A 20,108-nucleotide genomic window follows, 5' to 3' on the forward strand; every position below is an offset into this window, starting at 1 on the left:
GCTCAGGAACCCCAGAGCAGAATGAATTCCAGAATAAAGCAACAGGAAACAACATCTGGGCACATTATGGTCAAACTCCTGGAAACCAGCAACAAAAAGAAACATCTTAAAGCAGCCGGATGGGGCGCCTGGGTGGCTCGGTCGGTTGAGCGTCCGACTTCAGCTCAGGTCATGATCTCGCAGCTTGTGAGTTCGAGCCCCGCATTGGGCTCTGTGCTGACAGCTCAGAGCCTGGAGCCTGCTTTGGATTCTGTGTCTCCCCCTCTCTCTGCCCTCTCCCTGCTCATGCTCAGTGTCTCTCTGTCTCTCAATAATAAATAAATGTTAAGAAAAAAATTAAAAAAAAAAAGCAGCCGGTGAAGAAAAGTCTCCCTTTTCAGGGGAGCAACAACTGATGTCGACTCTTTGGCACAGCGACACCTACCAGTACCGCGGGGAGCCTGCCCTCTGATGTGCCCACAGGGACGCCCTTCACCGATCGGGGCTGCGTGAAGACGTTGTTGTCCAAACAAACAAACCGACCCGAGAGTTCACTGCCGGCTGACCCCACGCTGGCTGGAGGGTGGCCCTTGGCAGGCGACCCACAGAATTGACCACGTGAGTGCTGCAAACGCATCTCGGTTGTTTAAAACAACATTTATAGTTTCTTCCAGGGTTTTAAACAGGAATTGGAGTCTAATGCATGACATTAACAGCACAAAGGGTCCGGGATACATGAGCTTGAGTGGTTCTTGGATTCTTCTTGAAGTCATGTAAATAATGGCAAAAGTGGTAAAGTACAGTTAAAGGCTGATGAAGAGAAAAAAATGGAATAAAACTTGATTCATTTGAAATAAGGCAGGCAAGGAGGCATAAAGGAACAAGACACATAAAGGACAGAGAAACCACACAAATAACCACACAAACTAAGATAGATTTCACCCCGCTGTGCCTGTCGTGACCCATAGACTAAAGACTCCAATAACAAGATGAAAAAATCTGCTTTAAAAAAGTTTACTGTTCGTAGGTGACATAAGTCATAGATAAGAACACAAAAAGCATTAAAGCAAAGCGATAAATAAGATAAACCAAGGAAACCCCTAAAGGAAATCTTTAATCTTGATGTCAAAGTAAACTGAAGAAATCTTACTCAAGAGACATTACAGAATGATGGAAGAGCCAATTCTGCAGGAAATGTGACAACCCTAAGTGCGCGTATTTAGTATTAAAGTATAGGAAGTAGGGGTGCCTGGGTGGCTCAGTCTGTTGGGCGGTTGACTCTTGATTTCGGCTCAGGTCATGATCTCAGGGTCATGAGATCGAGCCCCACGTCGGGCTTTGCCCTGAGGTGGAGCCTGCTTGGGATTCTCTCTCGCGCCCCCTCTGCCCTCCCTACCGCTCTCTCTGTCTCTGTCTCTCTGTCTCTGTCCCTGTCTCTCTCCCTCTCAAAATAAGAAATATAGGAAGTAAAAGTCGAATGCCGTCAAAGGAGTAAGACGAGTCCACGTTAGAGTCAGGGATTTTTGGCACGTCTTCTCAGTGATTGACAGGACAGCAGACAAATGTGAGGGAGGACAGAGATCTGAACAGCTTTCAGATGTTACACGAACCGTGAATTTCTGCAGTAAATCCATCTGGTCAAGGTGTTTGTTTCATCTATCGCTGGATTCAACTCGCTGCTGGGTTAGGTGTCTCCCATCCCAGTCCGGGGATGTGCCACTTGTAACAGCACAAGTAACCAATCTGAATTCACACGCAACAGGTGCAGACTCCTCCCAGTGCACCTGAGGCATGAACAGAGTTGAAGGGTAAGTGTGGCTATAGTGCAGGTCTCAGAACCAAAGGACTGGAATCGTAGCGTGTTCTCGGACCTCAGTGAAATTAAATTAACAAGTAAATAAATAACAGCAAAAAGGTACTGGAACATCCCCTAAATGTTTGGAAATCAAACAACATACTTCTAAATAATCCCCAAGTCCAAGAATAGGTCACAATGGAAATTATAAATATTTTCCACCAGGTGATAATGAAAATAGAAGCCATCAGGACTGACACGATGCACGGGGGGACCTCATGCCTGTAGCTGCACTTAGGCTAATTTGGGGTCAAGAAATGAGAAAAAGAATAGCAAATTAAACCCAATGAACTAGAAATCCGACATCCGGTAGGAAAGTGAACAAAACGGAACATCGGTGTGTTGAAAAGATTAATAAAGCTAATGAACTCCTATCAAAAGTGATCAGCACAAATAGAAGGCAGTGCTAATTGTAAATAAAAGGTGTTGAAAAGATCACCACTAAGATCCTATGGACATTAGACAATAATAAAATACTGTGAACAGTTTTATGCCAACACATTTGACAAGGTGGGGGGGAATGCTCAAATTCCTTAGAAAACACTCTATCAGACCCGGATGTACCAGGTCAGCCGGGGAAGGAGCCCTGACTGTGGCCTCCTCGGGACCAATGGGACCAAACGTGGGAGAGAGCCTGCAGGCTCAGGATGGCCGGTTTGACTGACTTTAGTGGCTCGCGGGGGCTGGTTGTGTGGTGCTGGGTGAGGCAGTGGGAGAGTTGGCTCGCATGCGAAAGGCTTAGTTGGAGGAAAGTTATTTGTTATCTCCTGGAATCGGCCAACCCCAGAGGGGCTACCCCAGGACCCCAGATGTGCACGCACCAGAGTCCAGGAGAGAAGGAGTGTGGACACAGTGGAGGCTGCCTCTTGCAGAAGGAGAGCTCGTGGACGCGAGGATTACAGAGCCGCAGTGATCCACGGACAAGCCGACCGCAGAGGGGAGTCTGGCTCAGACCCTGACATGGGTGGGGGCGCCTCCGCCGTTCTTTCCAGTCTGTGGTTCTCAGGGGACCGGATGTCGTGCGTGGCTCTCAGTATATGTGCTGCCGAAGCGAGCACATCGTGCGTGGCTCTCAGTGGACCGGATGTCATACGGGGTTCTCAGTGACTCGGATGTCGTGCGTGGTTCTCAGGGGACCAGATGTCGAGGAGGAAAATGGATCCTGATTTCGGCCTCAGGCCAAGCACAAAAGTTAATTTGGGATGGATCATAAGCCTGATTATAAAAAGTAACAGGTTTCCTAGAAGAAGCCCTAGGAGAGAATAGCTTCTGATCATGGTGGTAATTTCTTAAGCAGTTCATAAAAATCACTAATAATAAAAGTCTGAAAAACTGGACTTCATTAAGTTTATTAATTTGTCCACTAACAGTATCTTAAAGGGAGTAAAAGGCCAGTCACAGAGTAGAGAAAATGTTTGCCATAAATATATCTGACAGAAGAGTCCCATTCAGAATACATGAAACTTTAAAAATCTAAGAAAGAGGCAACTTAGCAAATCCATGAGAAGACTTGAACAAGCACTTCACGGGTGGGCTCAGTGTCTCCAGTGGATGGGAGATGTGTGGCGCCTGGGCCACCAGGGGCAGGAGCGCAGAGACCGACAGATCGGCGATGCCTGGTCTCTGGGAAGATGCGGCAGCTGGGATACTCATGTGTGGCTGGAGGGAACATAAATCGGCACAGCCACGTGAAACACCTCTTGGTATCTACCAAGATGGAACGTCCAAGTACCCTGTGGCCCAGGCATTCCTGTCTTAGGTTTATGTCCAACGGAAGTGAGAGCCCTGTTCAGCGGGAGGCGTGTATGAGAGGCGTCTGAGCACCACTGTCCGTCAGGTCGGATATCCTTCAGCTGTAAGATGGGTGCGCGGTCATGTGGTCATACCATGGAATACTACGCAGCAACAAACAAGAACAGAGTCCTGCTCCAGGCAGCGACGTGGTGACCGTTGCAGACTATGTTACGGGAATAACGCCGGGCCTGAGTGTGCGATCCCACCCTGAAGCAAACGTATGGTGATGGAGGGCAGAACGGTCATTGCCTATGGGGCGACATTGACTAGGAGGGGACCAGGGGCACCTTCAGGGTGCTGCGGACGTGCAGAGTCCTGACGTGCATGGTGGTCACGTGGGTGCGAACATCGGTAAAGATTCACTGAGCCGTACACTTCAGGTACGAGCACTTCATGTAAGGCTAGGAAGCTTCCAAAGATAATTTGGACGTAGCATAGCTTCACTCTGTTCTAACACAAAATAATCGACAGCCCAATGCACTTGTAAACGGGAAAGCAAAGTGGGGTTCACATGAAGTGGAGTCTCTTGGAAACTGTCATCAGAGGTAGGCTAAAAAATCCAGACAGCGATATGGGTAGACTCGCGTGCTCGTCTGGAGAAACTTGCCCCGTGCACCTGTCTGCAACCTGCCAACTCCATTCGTCGTACTGGCGGTTCCTTGGAGTCTCTGATGATACCACGAAATAGTCGTGGAATGTTCGCTTGAATGGTGGATCCTCGTGACAGATCCGATTCTCCTGCGGCCCCGCACGGAGCCGGGGAGGTCCAGGACGGGGGGCAGGGGGGCAGAGGTGCTTGCTGACCAGTGTCCTCGTAGATACACTTCTGTAAAGTCATAGTCGAATGTCGCTGAATTTATTCTGGTCAAGCTGGTGCCAGCTTCTGAAGCCCTGCTCCTTGACCACTGAAGCTTGCTATTTTGCTGGCATGCTTGGTCCCAGGCCAGAGGGTTCAGTTTTGGGGACAGATGGGCAGAGCGTCTGTTCCAATTTAATGGCATCTGTGCTGTTTCGTTGATTTCAGTTGCTCTTTCCTCATTGGCCTCTTAGGGCTTTATTAGTGTCTATGAGAAGGACGCTGTGTGATGCTGAGAGTTTTTCTAAGATACACAGACTGTAAATCACAGGTCCTAGAGGTGTTAGGTTCTTTCCAAGAGTAAGTTATTTCGGTCACGACAGCCAATGAACGTTTCCCTCCCTGCTTACGGTGCTGGCCACTAAATGAGTGGCTTGAATGGTGCCCCCTCCCACGCATAAGCTGTGTCCATGCCCGAAAACCCGGAACCTCTGAGTGTGACCCTGTTTGGGAAAAAGGGTTTTGCAGAGGTAACTAAATGAGGTCATCTTGGAACATCCACGTTGGAGCTAAGTCCAGTGGCAAGTGTCCTTAGAAGGGACAGAGAGGAGACCCACAGAGAAGGAGCCACGTGAGGGAGACGGAGAAGGGGAGGACGTGACCTCAGGCCCAGGACGCCTGGACCGCCTGGAGCCCCCAGAGGCAGCGGCCCTGCCCTGCCTGGACCTCGGACTCTGACTTCCACGCCGGGCGACGGTAGATTTCTGTTGCTTTAAAGCTGCCCAGTTTGGGGGCGCCTGGGTGGCGCAGTCGGTTAAGCGTCCGACTTCAGCCAGGTCACGATCTCGCGGTCCGTGAGTTCGAGCCCCGCGTCAGGCTCGGGGCTGATGGCTCGGAGCCTGGAGCCTGTTTCCGATTCTGTGTCTCCCTCTCTCTCTGCCCCTCCCCCGTTCATGCTCTGTCTCTCTCTGTCCCAAAAATAAATAAACGTTGAAAAAAAATTTTTTAAATAAAAAAAAAAAAAAAAGCTGCCCAGTTTGTGGTGGTGTGTTCTGGCCGAGACAGGAAACTAAGAAAACACCAAAACGTGCTGGGACAGGGTGACTTCAGAGGATGTTTCAAGCGTCCCGTAGCCGCACGGGGGCTGCGTTCCCGGGGAGGGGCCCTGAAGGGGAGCCTTACTCACTCCTGTGCCTGTGTGAGCTAAATTGTTTTTCTAGGGAAAAATGCACTTCCGCACAGAGAAATTTTTTTCACATGTTCGTCTGAGTTGTTAAATACAGAAGGCTGGAATATGTAATTCAGCATTTTAACTGTCGTGTTTATAGAAGCTATGACTAAACACATTCTCAAAAAAAAGGTGGTTTTAAATAAAATAACGTAAAAGTTCACTTCGTCTCCCTTTCCCTCCCAGAGTCCGCTGACTGACGGGGCGGCCGGGCCAGCAGAGGCAGATAAGTGACCGCAGGTGCGACTGGCACGGCCAGACAGACGTCCCCCACAGCTCAGAGCTCCCCGTGTGCGTCCCCATGTCCCGGGTCCTGCCGTGGGGGCGCCGGAGCCCCCCGCCCTGGGGACCAGAGCCCCAGCGGCACCTGGCAGCCCCCTTCCTCCGGGCCCTCCCTCAGGAAGGGCGGCTCCTCTCGGCCGAAGAAGCCGCTGGGCCCGCAGGCTGCCCTCTCACCAGCCCGGAAACCTGCCCGCAGCTCTCTTCCCCAGCCCGTGGCCGCTCGCCCAGCGGTTGTGGTGACCGCCGTCACGCCCGCCTGGCCTCGGGGCTCCTGGCCGCGGGGCCGGGGCCGGGGCCGGGGGAGCTGGTCCCCGTGCTCCTCCTCAGAGCACATCCTCGGCAGGTGTTCGGATGCGCGGACCTCTCGCGGGGGCCTCACGGGGTCAGTCACACAGACAAACAAGTGTGTGTGAAACGGCCACTGGAAAGCATAGCATGGAAAGGTGGTCACCGTGAGTTGGGGCTGACCCGGGCCGGTACGCAGCTTCCGTCTGAAGCCGTTCTCTACGACGGTACGTGACGATTCCAGTTCTGTGATTTAAACAGTATGTTTATGCGTAGAAAAGGGACTCCAAAGACAGGTGTCAGCTGAGGCCACCTTGTGGGATGGGTTACTGGTGGTTTTCCCTGCCTCCCGCTGGCTGTCGTGTTCTCTGCAGCATTCTGGCGTCACCCCTTCCCCCGGCTGCACCTTCCCTCCTGTCCCCAGCTCCCGCCTCCCCCCCCCCCCCCCCCACGTGTGCGTGTGCGCAAGAAATGCATGTGAAAAGTTCCTAAGTGTAGGAAAAGGCTTTACTTCTTTGGACAGGATTGAGATTTCTGAGAGGCACGGTGGGGGCTTGGCACCCTTTCCACGGGCACAGAAACCGTGAGGCGAGCCGGCAGCAGGCCTCCGCGGTGGCGTTGGCTGTGAGCTGTGATGAAGTCCACGTGGCTTAGTGTGGGGGCCGTGATGGCCTGAGTGGGGGTAAAGTCTTCCTGGGAGTGTGTCCCTGTAGGGATCGGCTCTCCGAAGGGTGTCGAGAAGCCCCGGGGTCCTCAGCTCTCAGGCACGTGGTGGGTGGATGGTCTCACTGGAAAATACAGAAACCCGGGTCACTTGATTTTTTTAGATGCCTTTTAAGGGTTCTTGAGAGAAACACTTAAAAAAGAGCAGAGGCTACTTTGCGGCCCCTGCTTGGTGCAGTCGGCCGAGCACCCAACTCTTGATCTTGGGGTCGTGAGTTCAAGCCCCACATTGGGCGTAGAGCCAACTTAAAAAGAAAGAGCAGGGTCGCCTGGGTGTCTCAGTCGGTTAAGCATCTAACTTCAGCTCAGGTCATGATCTCGCAGTCCATGAGTTCAAGCCCCGCGTCAGGCTCTGTGCTGACAGCTCGGAGCCTGCAGCGGCTTGGGATTCTGTGTCTCCCTCTCTCTCTGCCCCTCCCCTGCTCATGCTCTGTCTCTCTCACTCTCAAAAATGGATAAATGTTTAAAAAAAAAAAAAAAGAGCAGAGACAGAAGCAGCGTTCCCCCACACCGAAGTGGTCATATCCTAGGAACAGAGGTGTGGGAGTGAGGCCCAGCTCGAAGCAGGCCAGTCCAGGGGCCGGTGCGTCCGAGGTTTCTGCTCTGCACAGCTCAGCCAGCGTCATTTCCATGGCGACACGCCCAGGGCTGAGGTGTGAACAGCAGAATGGAGTTGGGGCCACGGGGCAGGGCTCACGGAGATGGCAGCGAGGGTCCCTGCCTCTGGGCGGCCTGGTGGGTGGCCCACGCTTCCGGCAGGCTGGCTGGTCCCCTCCAGCAGGAGGGGCCCAGGGTCTGAGTCGCCTTAGCTTTCCTGGGTCCCGCTGTCTTGGGCTGCGTTACTCTGGGGTGCTGGTTTTCTTCTCTGCCTCCTGGGCACCTCCAGGGGCAGCTGTGAGTGGGGTCAGCACCTGCCACACCTAGACATTTGGCAGGGGTCTGAGGGTGTGGAGGAAGACTGCCAGCTGACGGTGTCCACACCCCTGCTGGGGTTCATTCCAGCAGCCCACCTTTGGTCTTGACCGTTCTGGGTGCTGGTGCTGGTGTGCAGTCGGGCAAGTGCCCTCCAGAGTGTAAGGCGATGCGAGGGCCCAGGAAGCTGCATCCAGACAGATGTCCACCTTTCACAGCAGGAAATGAGATCCCAAGATCTGGCTGCTCCCAGCAATCCCAGTGAGATCTGTCTTCAGGACGTCTTTAGGTTAATGTGTGTTCCAGACGGGGTCACTGTGGTGTCTGTGGGTCCCCGTCGCCAAGGGCACCACTCAGGATCAGCTGCCCAGTGCCCAGTGGAGCCCTGCACACTGAGGACCCCACTGTGGGACCAGGGACCCCAACCCCCTTGACCCTCTTGACCAAGAGGCCACCTGGAATGTGGAACGAGATGATTCTGAGGGTGTGGCCACATCCTGGCGTGGAGTGTGGCCCCAGCCATGTGCTCAAGCTGGCCACAGGGGTGACCCCTGTGGGGCCCATGGCGTCACTCTCTGAAGTGTGGAAATAAGGGTGGGCGGGAGGAGCACCCCCCCCCCCCCCGGCCACTGTGGCACATTTGGGGCTGGCCCAGGCATCTCCCTTGGTTCTGTCCACTAGCTGCTCAGGCAGGCTCCTTTCTTCCGGGCACAAAATGCAATGCCACCGGCCTGCAGATGTTTGGACAGGGCGGCTCTGCCCGACTGCCTGCTGGGCACCGTCCGCCTGTGGCCGTGAGCAGCACTGCGGGCTGGGGGCCGTCCTCTGGCTTCCTGTCTTTATACCTGTGTCTTTGTTACGATTCTGCATGTGGACACCACGGGGTACCGGATGCTGATGGGTAAGATAATACCGGCTGTGTCTGAGAAGGTCTCTTTCTTAAAAAAGCGGAAGCAGTGGCCTCTGACCTTTGGCCCCGGCCCTCCCAGCACCTCTGACACCAGACCTCCTGGAAGAGCCCTTGGCAGGGGCCGGGCGCCGGGCGTGCTTGGGGGCAGTCTGCGGGGGCCAGGGCCTCGCTGGGGCCGGTGGGCTGCACGCTGACCGGCTGGTCTGCTGTCTTTCAGTCAACGAGTTCACGGTGATCAGGAAGAAGTTCAAGTGCCCGTACTGCAGCTTCTCGGCCATGCACCAGTGCATCCTCAAGCGGCACATGCGCTCCCACACGGGCGAGCGGCCCTACCCCTGCGAGATCTGCGGCAAGAAGTTCACGCGGCGCGAGCACATGAAGCGGCACACGCTGGTGAGTGCGCGTGCAGGTCCTGGGCGGGGTCCGGGGCGGGATCCGGGGCGGGGCCGGGGGGGGGTGTGTCTGGGCCTGGTTCTGGGCGGGGTCCTGGTTCCGCAAGGGTTTGGCCAGGGCACACTGTGGGGGGCTGAGGTGTGCGGGAAGGTGATGTGGGGTGCCCAAGTGATGGGGGGCACCCAAGTGATGGGGGGCACCACCTTGAACCCCACCCAGGGTCAGGGTGCTGAGGGCAGGGGCCGCATCACCCCCAGCCCTCAGCCTGGCCTTGGCAAGTGCTTCCTCCCCCTGCCAGGACCTCCCCTGGCCCCGTGGGTCCCACCGTGAGGTCCCTTCCTCTGTGCCTGGGCTCCGAGTGGTGGTGAGACCCGGCCTCTGCTCCCCCCGTGGCCTTGTAAGACGTTTGGTTACCTGTCTTGTGCGCACCCTTAGCTGGCAGTTGCCAGGGAGCAGATGCCGAACGGATGGATTTGCTTGGCAGGAAGTGATAGGAGACGGTCATCTTGAAACAGGGAAGCAGATTCGCCAAAAGACACAGGGCAAGGGACTCTTGTGCGTGATGAGCCGTGGGGGCGGGGTGGACCACAAGGTTCCCCGCAGTGTCCAGTCTTCCTTGGACACGGTGGAGTTCAGGGCTGAGGGTGGGGCCACCTGGAGCTTGCAGCCATTAGATCGTGAGACTGTAGATCCAGGCCGCCCTGGGTTGTCAGGTGCCCAGAGCCCCCAGCGCGTGCCATGGGGGCGCAGGGAGAGGGCGCTGGGGCGACGTCACGAGTTTGGGAGTCTCAGAGGTGTTGAGAGTCACCTGCGAGGTGCACAGACTTGGCTGGAGCCCTACCGCATGCTGATCTGATGACATCAGGAGCAGACCCCCCCCCCCAGGAGGTGTGGGGGGACTGTGTTGGCAGTGGTGAGGGTGACCTGGGTGTGCCCTAGCACAAGGGCAGCAGGCGGCAAGGGGAGAGTCTCAGGCCTGGCTGCTGGCGGGGTGAGCCATATGGATGAGCGGGGTCTTTTGCTGTGCACGTCCATCCGTGGGGTGAGTGGGGGGCTCTGGCTCACTTTGGGGTCACGTCCAGATTTACTCTCCTTGGATCCTCCATTTGGCCCCCTTCAAGGGGCATCCTTCCCAGCCCAGTGGGGGGCACTTATTAGGGGGTGAGGACACCCTGGAGAAGCTCCCGTGAGGTCAGGCGGCAAAGCGGGAGGGGAGACAGTCCTGAGAGTGGATGCACCCAGCCCGTCTGACTGAGGGTCGCCCATGACCCCATCCTGCAGTGTCTCCCCAGACGGGGTCAAGCAGAGCGGGAAAGTGGCAGTCCTGGACCCCGGGGCAGGTCTGCGGGGCCAGCAGCCGCAGGCTGGCTGGACGGCACGGGCCCCGGAACTGCCCTGTGTCTCGTTTCGCTCATCTCCCAGGGTCCACCCTGAGAGCACAGGGGTCATGTTAGCAGACCGTGTACAGCAACTTAGGGGGACATGCGCCCCGCTGCCCACGCTGCTCCTGGTCAAGGGATGAGTAGTGTCTCGTCACGCGGAAGTGCTGGAGGGTTGTCGCTACCAGGTTGCTCCGTCTTGTCTTTAGCAAAACCATGTCATTGCTTTAGGAAGCATCAATCCCATTTGAGGCTCAGTGTGGTTGCTACCTTGGATGGGCCAGGTTTCCATCCTGGGTTTGTGTTTGGGCTTCAGGGAGAGTCATAAATCCCTGAAAACGTACCTACCGATGTTTTGGGCTTGCTTTTTTCTGAGAAGAGAATCTGTATCTTCCCCTTTAATTTGCCGGGGGCCCCCGACCCCAAGGAGGCTGAACCCCTGCTGACAGCAGGTGGCAGTAGGGGCGCCCTGTGCCACCTTGTCCCGCAGCGGCCCTTCTGTGCAGACGCCGGTGCCCGCTCAGCAGACAGAGGGGCTGGCGGCAGGCTGGCCAGGGGTGGTCTGGACGGTGAGGTCTCAGGAGCTGCTTGCCACCAGCCGGGAACCACGGGTTGCCATGGTGCCCGCATCCTCTCTCTTTCCCTTGCTTCCGTTTGTTTGTTAGGACAGGTGCTGGGCCATCTGGTGCTGGCCGAGTGGCTCCCTGAGACGCCTTTGTCACTCCTGGGTGTCCTGGCACAGCCCTCAGTTCCCCGCGTGGGAGCCCCAGGTTTTGAGGGGCCTCAGTGGGCACTGCCCAGCCTGCTCTCAGAACACAGTTTCTGTTGTGAGAGTGTTGAGGAAGCCTGGGTTTAAGATACAACAGAGAAGGTGCAGGAGGGCCCTGGGGACCAAGTCGTTTCATGCTCCATTTCTAGAATCAGAACGTGTGAGCCCAGCTTTGCCCGTGCCTGGGGACACAGTGGTCTTCATGGCTGGGATTTGTGGGCAGGTTTGACGGGGAAGGTGGACTGTTCATGTCAGTCTGTGGTGCCACTGAGTTGGGGGGTGGAGGGGCCCTTAGCCCGGGACTCGTGAAGGGGTCCCTTCAGAGGGTGCAGCCCCCAGGACAGTGACCCATCAGTCAGGGGCCGCTCCGAGTGCGAAGGAAGGACACAGCTTGGCAAGCCCTCTTCCACCGTCATGCCACTGGTGGTGTATTTATTGCAGTAACAGTATTTACTCGATTGCTCTAGAACACTGGAGAATTCAGAAAAATATGAAGAATTAAACTTGCATTCTCCGCCCTCCTGCACTGACTGCCCATCCCCCCTGCCCCCCCCCCCCCGCCCCGCACTGACCGCCCGTCCCTCCACAGGTCCACAGCAAGGACAAGAAGTACGTGTGCAAGTTGTGCAGTCGGGTGTTCATGTCAGCCGCCAGCGTGGGCATCAAGCACGGCTCCCGGCGCCACGGTGTCTGTGCCGACTGCGCAGGCCGCGGTGTGGCCGGTCCCCTGGACGGCGGTGGCACTGAGGGCTCCCCCGAGCTGTTCCCTGGCGACGGGCCCTACCTGGAAGATCCCGACGACCCGCGGGGGGAGGGCGAGGAGGAGCTGTGTGAGGACGAGGACGAGGTGGGCCTGGCCCACGAGGACGCGCTGCTGGCGGCCGAGAAGGGGGACGAGGACTCTCCGCGGGGTCCTGGCAGCCCCCCAGGGGCACCGGACAAGGACTTCTGGATCTCCTAGGCGCCGGGCCGGGGTGGCGCGGCACCACCCTCTCCTGTGTGTGCGTGTGTGCGTGTGTGTGTGTGTGTGTGTGTGTCCTGCCTGCGGCCAGGCCATGCTGACCCCCTTCCTCCCCCATTATTCTGTTCCCGCCCCCCAGACACACACACACACACACACACACACACACCACCCTGAGGCTCACAGGCAGGCATGACCCCGGGAAGTAAGGGCTCTGGAACCGAACAGCATGTTGGGGGACACGGGGTGGGGTTGAGCCCAGGAGAGCACACAGTCCAACATGTCTGTGGGGACAAATAGAGGATCCCCAGCAGGTACATGTAGATAGGGCGTCGAGGGAGCCCGTGTGGCCAGTCTGGCCTCGGGATACACCGTAGCCCGATGGCCAGGTCGAGGTCGGCACTGGTCCCGGTTGTGAGCGTGGTCCCCGAGGCCACAGGCCCAAGAGACGTTAAGGGAGGTTTTGCACACGCCCGATGTCCAGCGTGGAGTCTCCCCCTGCCCCCTGCCCTGCTCCCCTCTTCTCAGCAGCCCGGTCACTGCCTGCGGCCACCGCCGCAGTCTCTTGCCGCTGTTGTGGCCGCCGGCGGAGCCCAGGTCGGGTGTGCAGAAAGCCCGCGGCCCTCCCGCCTCTGGGCTTTGGTGCTTAACATAAAACAGCTGCAGAAGCCCCCCACTGGGGCCGGGGACCCCCAGGTGCTATCTTCCGGCAGAGGCAGCCAGGTGGGGACCGATGGGCCACCGATGTGCCACGCTCCTCTGGTGCAGGGCTCAGCGCTCCCCGCGCCTGGCCACTTGGGTCCTTTTGGGGGGCCTGGGCTCTTTGTTCTGCGTGCACTTCCTTGGGGAGCCCGGGGGCGGCCTCATCCCCTGGGCTCCGCCGTCCTCCCTGCCTGGGCCAGTCCTCCTGACCCTCCTGAGTGCCCTTGCCTTGTTGCTGCTAACACTGGAGGCGGTGTTCCTGGCTGCCGTGTGCTGCTCGCACGTCCCCGCGTGGGTAACCAAACCTGTCAAGTAGTCAGAGCCGTCCTGAGGTAGTTACGTAAAAATACTTGGTTTGGCATTATTTTCTCACCTGACGAAACAGAGTTGTCTTTCTCGTCCTCTCGTCGTCTCTTTAGATGCGCTCCCGCCTCTTTATTAATTTTCTGGGTGGAAAGCCAGGCCTGGCTGTGAGGAGCCTCCCCCCGGGCCGCAGGACGCACACTGGTCTGTCTTCTCCCTCGTTAAAGCTGTTCCTGACGACACTTCACCACTAAGACATTCCGTCTCGCACCCACGTGGCTCGGGCTTGGGCAAGACTCAGGCCACGCCAAGACTCCCCCGGGTGCTCAGCTGGAGCCCCCGTGCAGACGGTGGTTTTATTTTCTCTTTTCCACAGACTCTAAGCTTTTACCAGGTTTTCCGTTGTGTCGCATATGTTCTTTCTAGGTGGAAAAGGAAAATGCCACAAGACCCTCACTTCGGTTCCGATGGTGGCCGGGAGCACGTTGGGCCCAGGCCGCTGTTGGGGGTGCTGGGGACCAGGGCTGGCGGGAAGCCCTGCGGGGGGAGGGGGGGTCACAACTTCTGCGTTTGTCTTAAGTACAGTCAGCCGAGTATCCATCAGTTAGAGGGCCTGCACAGAGCTGTCGTCCGGCCTCCTGCACTCCTGTCCCGCGTGGTGACCGCGCGGTGACCTAGCCCTCTCTGGCTGCCCTGCTTGCCCATCCGCCCACGGTGGGCAAGGCCAGCGCAGGGGCTCTGGGACACACTTCCCTTCCCGCCTCTCACCGGTGAGGCCCGGGCTGCAGCCCTCACGAAGCCCTCAGAACCAACCGCGTACCTCCCCGACTTTCTGATCCCTTTTCTACACAGACTGATTTTCTTACAAATGTATTTGGAAACCAGACCTTTGCTACCAACAGTGTCTCTGGGTTTCTTACCGGCCCCCACCCCCCCTTCCCGCTCGGGCCGTCCTGCCCACACCCCGGGCCACCTGTGCCTCCGCACTCAGGACACCTCGCTCTTTCTGACCCGCTCGCTCCCTGCTCTGGACCGCCCTCGCTGGCCTTTTGGGGGGCTCGCCGTCAGTGCCACGGGGCATCTTCTTCCTTAAAACCAATACTGTACCGGACGACCGAGGGCCCCGCTCTGCCCGAGCTCCCCAGGCGTTTGCTGCGTGGCAACCTCAGCTCTACGCGGTTGTCCGCCGTCGGGGATGAACCCGTCACCTCTCAGGAGGCGTGGAGGGAAGAGACGTAATGAAGGGTTTTTTTACGTGACTGATTTTTTTTTAAATCGATGTTTAAACTAATAAATATTTTTTTATGAAGAGGAAAAAATGTGTAGATTACATTTCACGTTTTGTACTTTTCTGTTTGTGTCTTGTGTGTATTTTGGTGTTTGCAACACCAAAGTGGAAAATGCAGTCCGTTGAGTGGGGAGTTCTTTGGGGTGGGGGTGGGCAGGGAACCCGTATGACTTTTGTATCAAGCTCTGGAGCCTGACCAGGTTGTACATTTGGACTCTGGGTTGTGGGGAACAGTCAGAACACTGCCAGGACTCAGTAGGGACCTCGACTCGAGAGACACAGCTGCTGCTTCCAACTTTGCACATCTTCCTTTTTAAAAAAGAAAACTCTGAGAAAATGCAAAAACTGGAACTTTTTGCAATATTATGAAAGATAATCTTATTTTCGCTCATCCTGTGACGTGTGCGACGCTTACGAAAGCCATACTTCACGGTTGTTTTTATTTTTTAGCTTCTATCTTGTGTTTTGTACGTGGCCCTTTCAGAACTACTTGTAGTGAGGGTGCTGTGTGTGCTTTTCTTAAATATTTATTTTTTCAACATGCTTTCAACCTGTCAACAAAAACAAAACAGACAAAAAAGGGCAGTGTTTGAAAAACTGTTGTGGTTTTTTTCCTCCCTTGGGGATGATCTATAGTCTATCAACTCTATATTAATCATCATAAACCTGTGTTTGTATCGGAGACGTGTTTTATACTCGGGGGGCAGAGACTTTGGTAACGGGTCCAGCTGCTACCGTCTGCGGCCACAGGGCAGGCGGACAGCGCACCCTCTCTAGCGGTCTTGCAATTCTTGTCCGCCTCGGCGAGCTCCGGTCCTGCCTGTGGGTTCCTTTCTGTGACGGGGTTAGCTTAGACATTCTTGCAAAGCTTCCACTTTCAATAAACTGGGAAATTGCTGCTCAAGCAGACGCCTCATGAGTGTTTCACGGTGTCCCCTCCTCTGGCCTCAGCCTGGGTGGAGGTGGCCAGAGTGACTGCCCCTGCCCCCCAGCCCTCGGTGGTCTGCGGCTGGCCCCCCACCCCTGCCTGTGGCAGGGTCCCGGTTCCGCATCCTTCCCCCCAGGAGACAGACACAGTTTCTGGAAAAACCCCAAATCTTTAATTTTTCTCCTCGCCTGGTATGGCCCAGACTCGAGACACCTGAGCTTCACAAACAGGAGACAAAGGTCAGCCCCTGGGCCCTGGAACCATCAGGTTAAGTGCAGGCAGGAGGCCCCTCCCCTCAGGGCGCATCACAGACTGGCCCCCCACGCGGCCCTGAAGTTCGGCCTCAGCGTCCTGACAAGTCCACGGGCTGACGGGCAGGGAGGGCAGCCACCCCCAGGGACCCCGGGCCAGGGGGACGGCTGTGAGGTTGGCTTTAGTGCAAAAGGCTGGTTTCTTCAGAGGCACTTTGAGTGGCAAGAACCCCTCCCCCCCAACCTCTGGGGGTCCAGGGTCACCAACTTCCCCCACTGTTAAAAAGTAAACCCTGCAGCTGGGAGAAGCCCCAGGCTGGGGAGTCGGGGGTAGCTTATTTTTTCCTTTAAAAAGTCCTGGAGAGCAGGCAGCAGCACGGTGTGGGGCATGGGGGTGGGTGGGGGGCTCAGTCCAGGAAGTGCGGGGGGGGGATGGGGGTGGGGGCGGGGACGGCCTCAGTCCAGGGAGCGTGGGCACAGAGAGGTGGGGGGGTGCGGGGGCCATGGGGGGGCTCAGTCCAGGGAGTGCTGGCATGGGGGGGGTGGGATGGGGGACCCTCAGTCCAGGGAGTGCTGGCATGGGGGCGGGGGGCAGGGGGCGGGATGGGGGGCTCAGTCCAGGGAGCGCTGGCATGGGGGTGGGGGGCGGGGGGGGGCTCAGTCCAGGAAGCGCTGGCACGCCTTCTTCCAGCGGCAGGCTGTGCACCACAGGTGCCTGTGATCCATGCCATACACCTTCCGGCACTTCTTGGCATCACCTCGGGGCTTCCTGGGGGGACACAGAGGAGACGGGGGCTGATGCGGGGCTGGGAGCCTCTGCCCGAGGCCTGCCCCGGCCCCTCCACACGCACACACCTTGGGCTGGCGCCGAGTCTGGAGGGCGGGGTCGGCACACAGGTCCTGACGGTGGTCGGCTGTGGCTCCGGGCGGGTGGGGGCCAGGCAGCCCTGAGAGGAGACACAGGCGTGTCCTCTCCCCCGTCCCGAGCACCCCGAGACTCACCCCGAGCTGCTGCCTGTGGCCTCACCCACCTGGTAGGCGTCGTCACCTCGGCGCGCCTCGCGGGGTGCCACGGGGCTCAGCACCGGAACTGGGGGCAGGGCCAGAGGGTGCAGCAGGCTGGACAGGGTCCGAGGCTCTGGCAGCTCCAGGCGGGGGGAGGCGGGGGGCACAGAGGCCGCTGGAGACAGGCTGGACAGCCCGTCTGTCAGCACATCCATGCCAACGTCCAACTCTGTGTAGTAGAAGTCCTCCTCCCCGTCGCTCTGCTCAGGCTCTGCCTGCCGCCTGCTGGGGACACGGCCGGGGGGCGGGGGGGGAAGCTGAAGCACTTTGCTACTGGGGGCTGCCCCGCCCCCACCGGCCAGCCCCATCGCACCCCAGGTGCACCAGGCGGATGTGTCTCTGCATCCCGGAGGCCGTGCTCAGCACTTTCCCACACCGCTTCCACAGACACTGGAACAGGACCCGCACGGAGCTCTGGGCGACAGGGGCTGGTGGTCAGGCGTGGCCACCACGTCCACCCTGCCCTGAGGGCTGCCTCAGGCTCACCTTTCTCTTCTTTGGGGCAGGTTCCCCGAATAGGAAATGGGCTGCCTCGGAGGGCGGTGGGGGTGAAGGGATAGATGGAGAGGACCGGTCACTGGCCAGGTCCCAGCCCCAGTCTCCGCTGCTGCTGCAGCTGCCCAGTGGCCGCACCAGGGCCTCCTTCCAGGGCTCCAAGCCAGGCTCTGTGGGGACACACCAGCACCCGTGTTAGGGCTTTTAGCGGGCTCAGCCTGCTCCACAGAACCCGCCGCCGCAGGGCCCTTAACTCTGGGCCTCCACCTGTTTGCCTGTTCACTGGTGAGCTTGGTGGGAAGGCGGTGGCCAGGAGAAGCTGGCGCAGCACAGGGAAGGATAAGCAGAGACATCCTGTGTGGGGATGCCCAGCCCGCCAGGTGGAAACGGATCAGAGAAGCCCGCACACCGGTGACACTGGCTTTGACCTCAGTGAGAGGCACTGGGGATCCTGAGGTCTATTTCAGGCCTGGAGAGGTCTATTCACAAAGTGGCCTTCCAGGCAAAGGGCAACTGCTTGCCCCAAGGGGGAGGCAACTACGGTGTCCTGGAAAGGCAGTGGTCCTGCCTCCCTACCCAGGCCGGGTGTCCAAGTCTCACCTGGGCTACAGGCTGCAGCTGGGGCCCCCAGAAGGAGGGTGCTGGTGGACAGACTGGTGAGGGCTGCCGCAGCCATGACCTCGTCCAGCCGGGATTTTCCTGGGGGGTCTCTGGAAGAGACGCGAGTGGCATCCAGCAAATACTTCAGGCATCTCTCCTGGCCCTGCGCACGCGTGCGTGCACACACACGTGTGCGTGCACAAGCGCGCGATCAGGCGCCCGCTCCCTCCCTCCAGGCACTGGGCCGGAGGCCCATCTCCACCCCCCAGCTCAGGTTACAGAGCCCCAGATCTCCAGGAACCTCTGGGAACATGGCCTGGGCTGGGGTCTCCCCAAAGTCTTGAGTTCTCTGCAGCCTGGGCTTTGTTCCACAGTGACTTCTTCAGGGCCTGGAGCTGGACAGGGGTCTGAGCGCCGCCTCCCCTCAACCAGGCCAGGCCAAACCCAGCCCTCCTCCCCCAAATCACACATTAACCAGCGTTGTGCAACAGCAGCTGCGGGCCCATGCCAGGCCTGGAGGGGAGGGAGCAGCCAGCAGTCGGCAGCAGCTAGGGCAGACTGGGCTCCAAGCGCAAGCAGAGAGTCCCCAGGCCCCAGCAGGCCAGGCCAGAGCCCGCCTCTACCTGAGAAGCCAGCCCCGGGTGTGGGGCACCCAGGAGGGTTTCAGGCAGGGTAGGAGCCGGCAGTCAGAAGCCCCGGGATTCCTGCACCGTCAACCTCACGCCAGCCTGGCAGCCTCTACTGCACAGATTGACAGGGGCCCCCTCCCAGCCCTGCGCTCTGGCCCCAGAGCTTGGGGGGCACAAGGAGCGCTATATATTGCTAACTTGTGCTCAACTCCTCCAGGGCTGGAGAGCTAGGGAGGGGGACACAAAGTCCAGATCTGGGCCCAGACCTGTCCTCCACCAAGAGCCCCACCGCAGGGTGGGGTTCAAAAAGGCACGTGCCCGCGCCCCACCCACCACCCCTGCACACGCCAGCGCACGTGTGCGCACGCCCACCTCGGCCTGGCGCGCGGGACCCTGGCTCACCTCTGCGCTGGCACCGGGATGTGCGCCGACGGCGTCGGGGGCCCCGCCGCTCCTCCCGCCCCCGCCCACGTCCCCGGGACCCCCAGGTCCGCCGCCCGCGGCTCTGGCTCCTGAGGCAGCGCCAACTCCAAGCCCGCAAAGCCGCCGCCCACGGCAGGGCCCTGCGGAAGGGGCAGGCTCAGCGGGGGCGGGGGCTCGCGCGGGGCGGTGTTTCCCAGCCCCCACCCCGGATCCGCTCCGCACCCGCCCCCCAAACCGGCCGCGGCCGGTGGGAACAGCGCGGCCCCGCCCCCGGCCCCGCCCCCGGCCCGGCGCGGCGGGGAGAGCTCCCGGGCAGCCCCGCACTGCCAGGCCCGCGGACACGCGAGGACCTACGCGGCCGCCCCCGCCGCCCCGCCCCCGGGGGCCCAAAGTTTGTGCGGCCCCGACGCCATCTTTGCAGCGAGGGAGTTTTGTCGGCGCCCCGCCCTCCGGCGCCCGGTACCTGCGGCGGCGCGGGCACCGACATGGGCGAGGCCGCGGGGTCCCGGCCGGCGGCACGGGGCGGGGGGCACCCGCAACCCGGAACGGGCACCGGAGAGCGCTCGGCCTCCATGGCCGGCCGGCCGGGTGCCGAGGCTGCAGCGGCGAGGGCGGACGCTCAGGACACGGCCCCGGGCCGGGCCGGGCCGGGCTGGCCGGGCCGCCGACCCCCGCCCTCAATCGGCCGCCGCCCGCGCCGCGCGGCCGGGAGGCTGCCGGCCGGCCACGCCCCCTTCGCGCGGCTCGCGCGCCCCGCCCCCGGCGCACGCCCATTGGCTCTCGCGCTGTATCAACATTCCGAGGCGGCCGGCGGCCGGGGCCAGCCGCGCTCCCATTGGCTTGTGCTCCGAGGCCCGGCCCCCGAGCCGGCCGCTCCCGCGCGGCCTGGGGAAAGGGCCCGGCTCGCGCGGCACCTCGAGCCCCCGCCGGCCCCTCGCCCCTGCGGAGCTCCCGGTGCCAGCGGGACCCCGCCGCCGGGGAGGGCCGGCTTACTCGCGGGTGTGCCCGCGCGCGGAGTTGCCAGATCCGGGGAAGGGGCCGCGTCTCCTTGGCGGGCTTCCCGGGACCAGGTTATTCTTTAACGCACGACTGCCCACCTACCCCCACACCTTATGTAACACCAGGGGCTGCGTGGCGAGGCCCTCTCTAGTGTTCAGG

General features: G+C 59.4%; 2 protein-coding genes across 3 annotated transcripts in view; one reads left to right on the top strand and one right to left on the bottom strand.

Moving 5' to 3' along the window:
- Positions 1 to 15,461, top strand: part of ZBTB46 (zinc finger and BTB domain containing 46) — a 61,932-nt gene extending 46,471 nt beyond the window's left edge. The window contains 2 exon segments of the mRNA XM_043553401.1: positions 8,982 to 9,157; positions 11,895 to 15,461. Coding sequence (XP_043409336.1) covers positions 8,982 to 9,157; positions 11,895 to 12,266 — 548 coding nt within the window. The 3' untranslated portion in view covers positions 12,267 to 15,461.
- A 175-nt stretch (positions 15,462 to 15,636) lies between these two features.
- SLC2A4RG (SLC2A4 regulator) lies at positions 15,637 to 19,608 on the bottom strand. Of its 2 annotated transcripts, none has more exons than XM_043553402.1 (8): positions 19,414 to 19,608; positions 18,930 to 19,090; positions 17,899 to 18,008; positions 17,290 to 17,468; positions 17,117 to 17,217; positions 16,770 to 17,028; positions 16,594 to 16,685; positions 15,637 to 16,507 (listed from the first exon to the last, which is right to left on the bottom strand). In XM_043553402.1, the coding sequence occupies exons 1-8, from the start codon at positions 19,522 to 19,524 to the stop codon at positions 16,396 to 16,398; spliced, it is 1,125 nt and encodes a 374-aa protein (XP_043409337.1). In that variant the 5' UTR covers positions 19,525 to 19,608; the 3' UTR covers positions 15,637 to 16,395. The 2 variants fall into 2 exon arrangements, with proteins under 2 accessions (XP_043409337.1, XP_043409338.1); XM_043553403.1 differs by having other exon boundaries at positions 16,770 to 17,025; positions 19,414 to 19,605.
- Between the last annotated feature and the right edge of the window lie 500 nt (positions 19,609 to 20,108).

This window comes from Prionailurus bengalensis, chromosome A3 (genome assembly GCF_016509475.1).
Source record: "Prionailurus bengalensis isolate Pbe53 chromosome A3, Fcat_Pben_1.1_paternal_pri, whole genome shotgun sequence".
NCBI lineage: Eukaryota > Metazoa > Chordata > Mammalia > Carnivora > Felidae > Prionailurus > Prionailurus bengalensis.

Coding starts and splice junctions, on each gene's coding strand:
- SLC2A4RG (XM_043553402.1), bottom strand. CDS start 19,524: ATGGAGGCCGAGCGCTCTCCGGTGCCCGTTCCGGGTTGCGGGTGCCCC. Junction 18,009..18,929: donor ATCCCGGTGCCAGCGCAGAG/GTGAGCCAGGGT, acceptor CGTCTCTTCCAG/AGACCCCCCAGGAAAATCCC. Junction 16,508..16,593: donor AGACTCGGCGCCAGCCCAAG/GTGTGTGCGTGT, acceptor GTGTCCCCCCAG/GAAGCCCCGAGGTGATGCCA.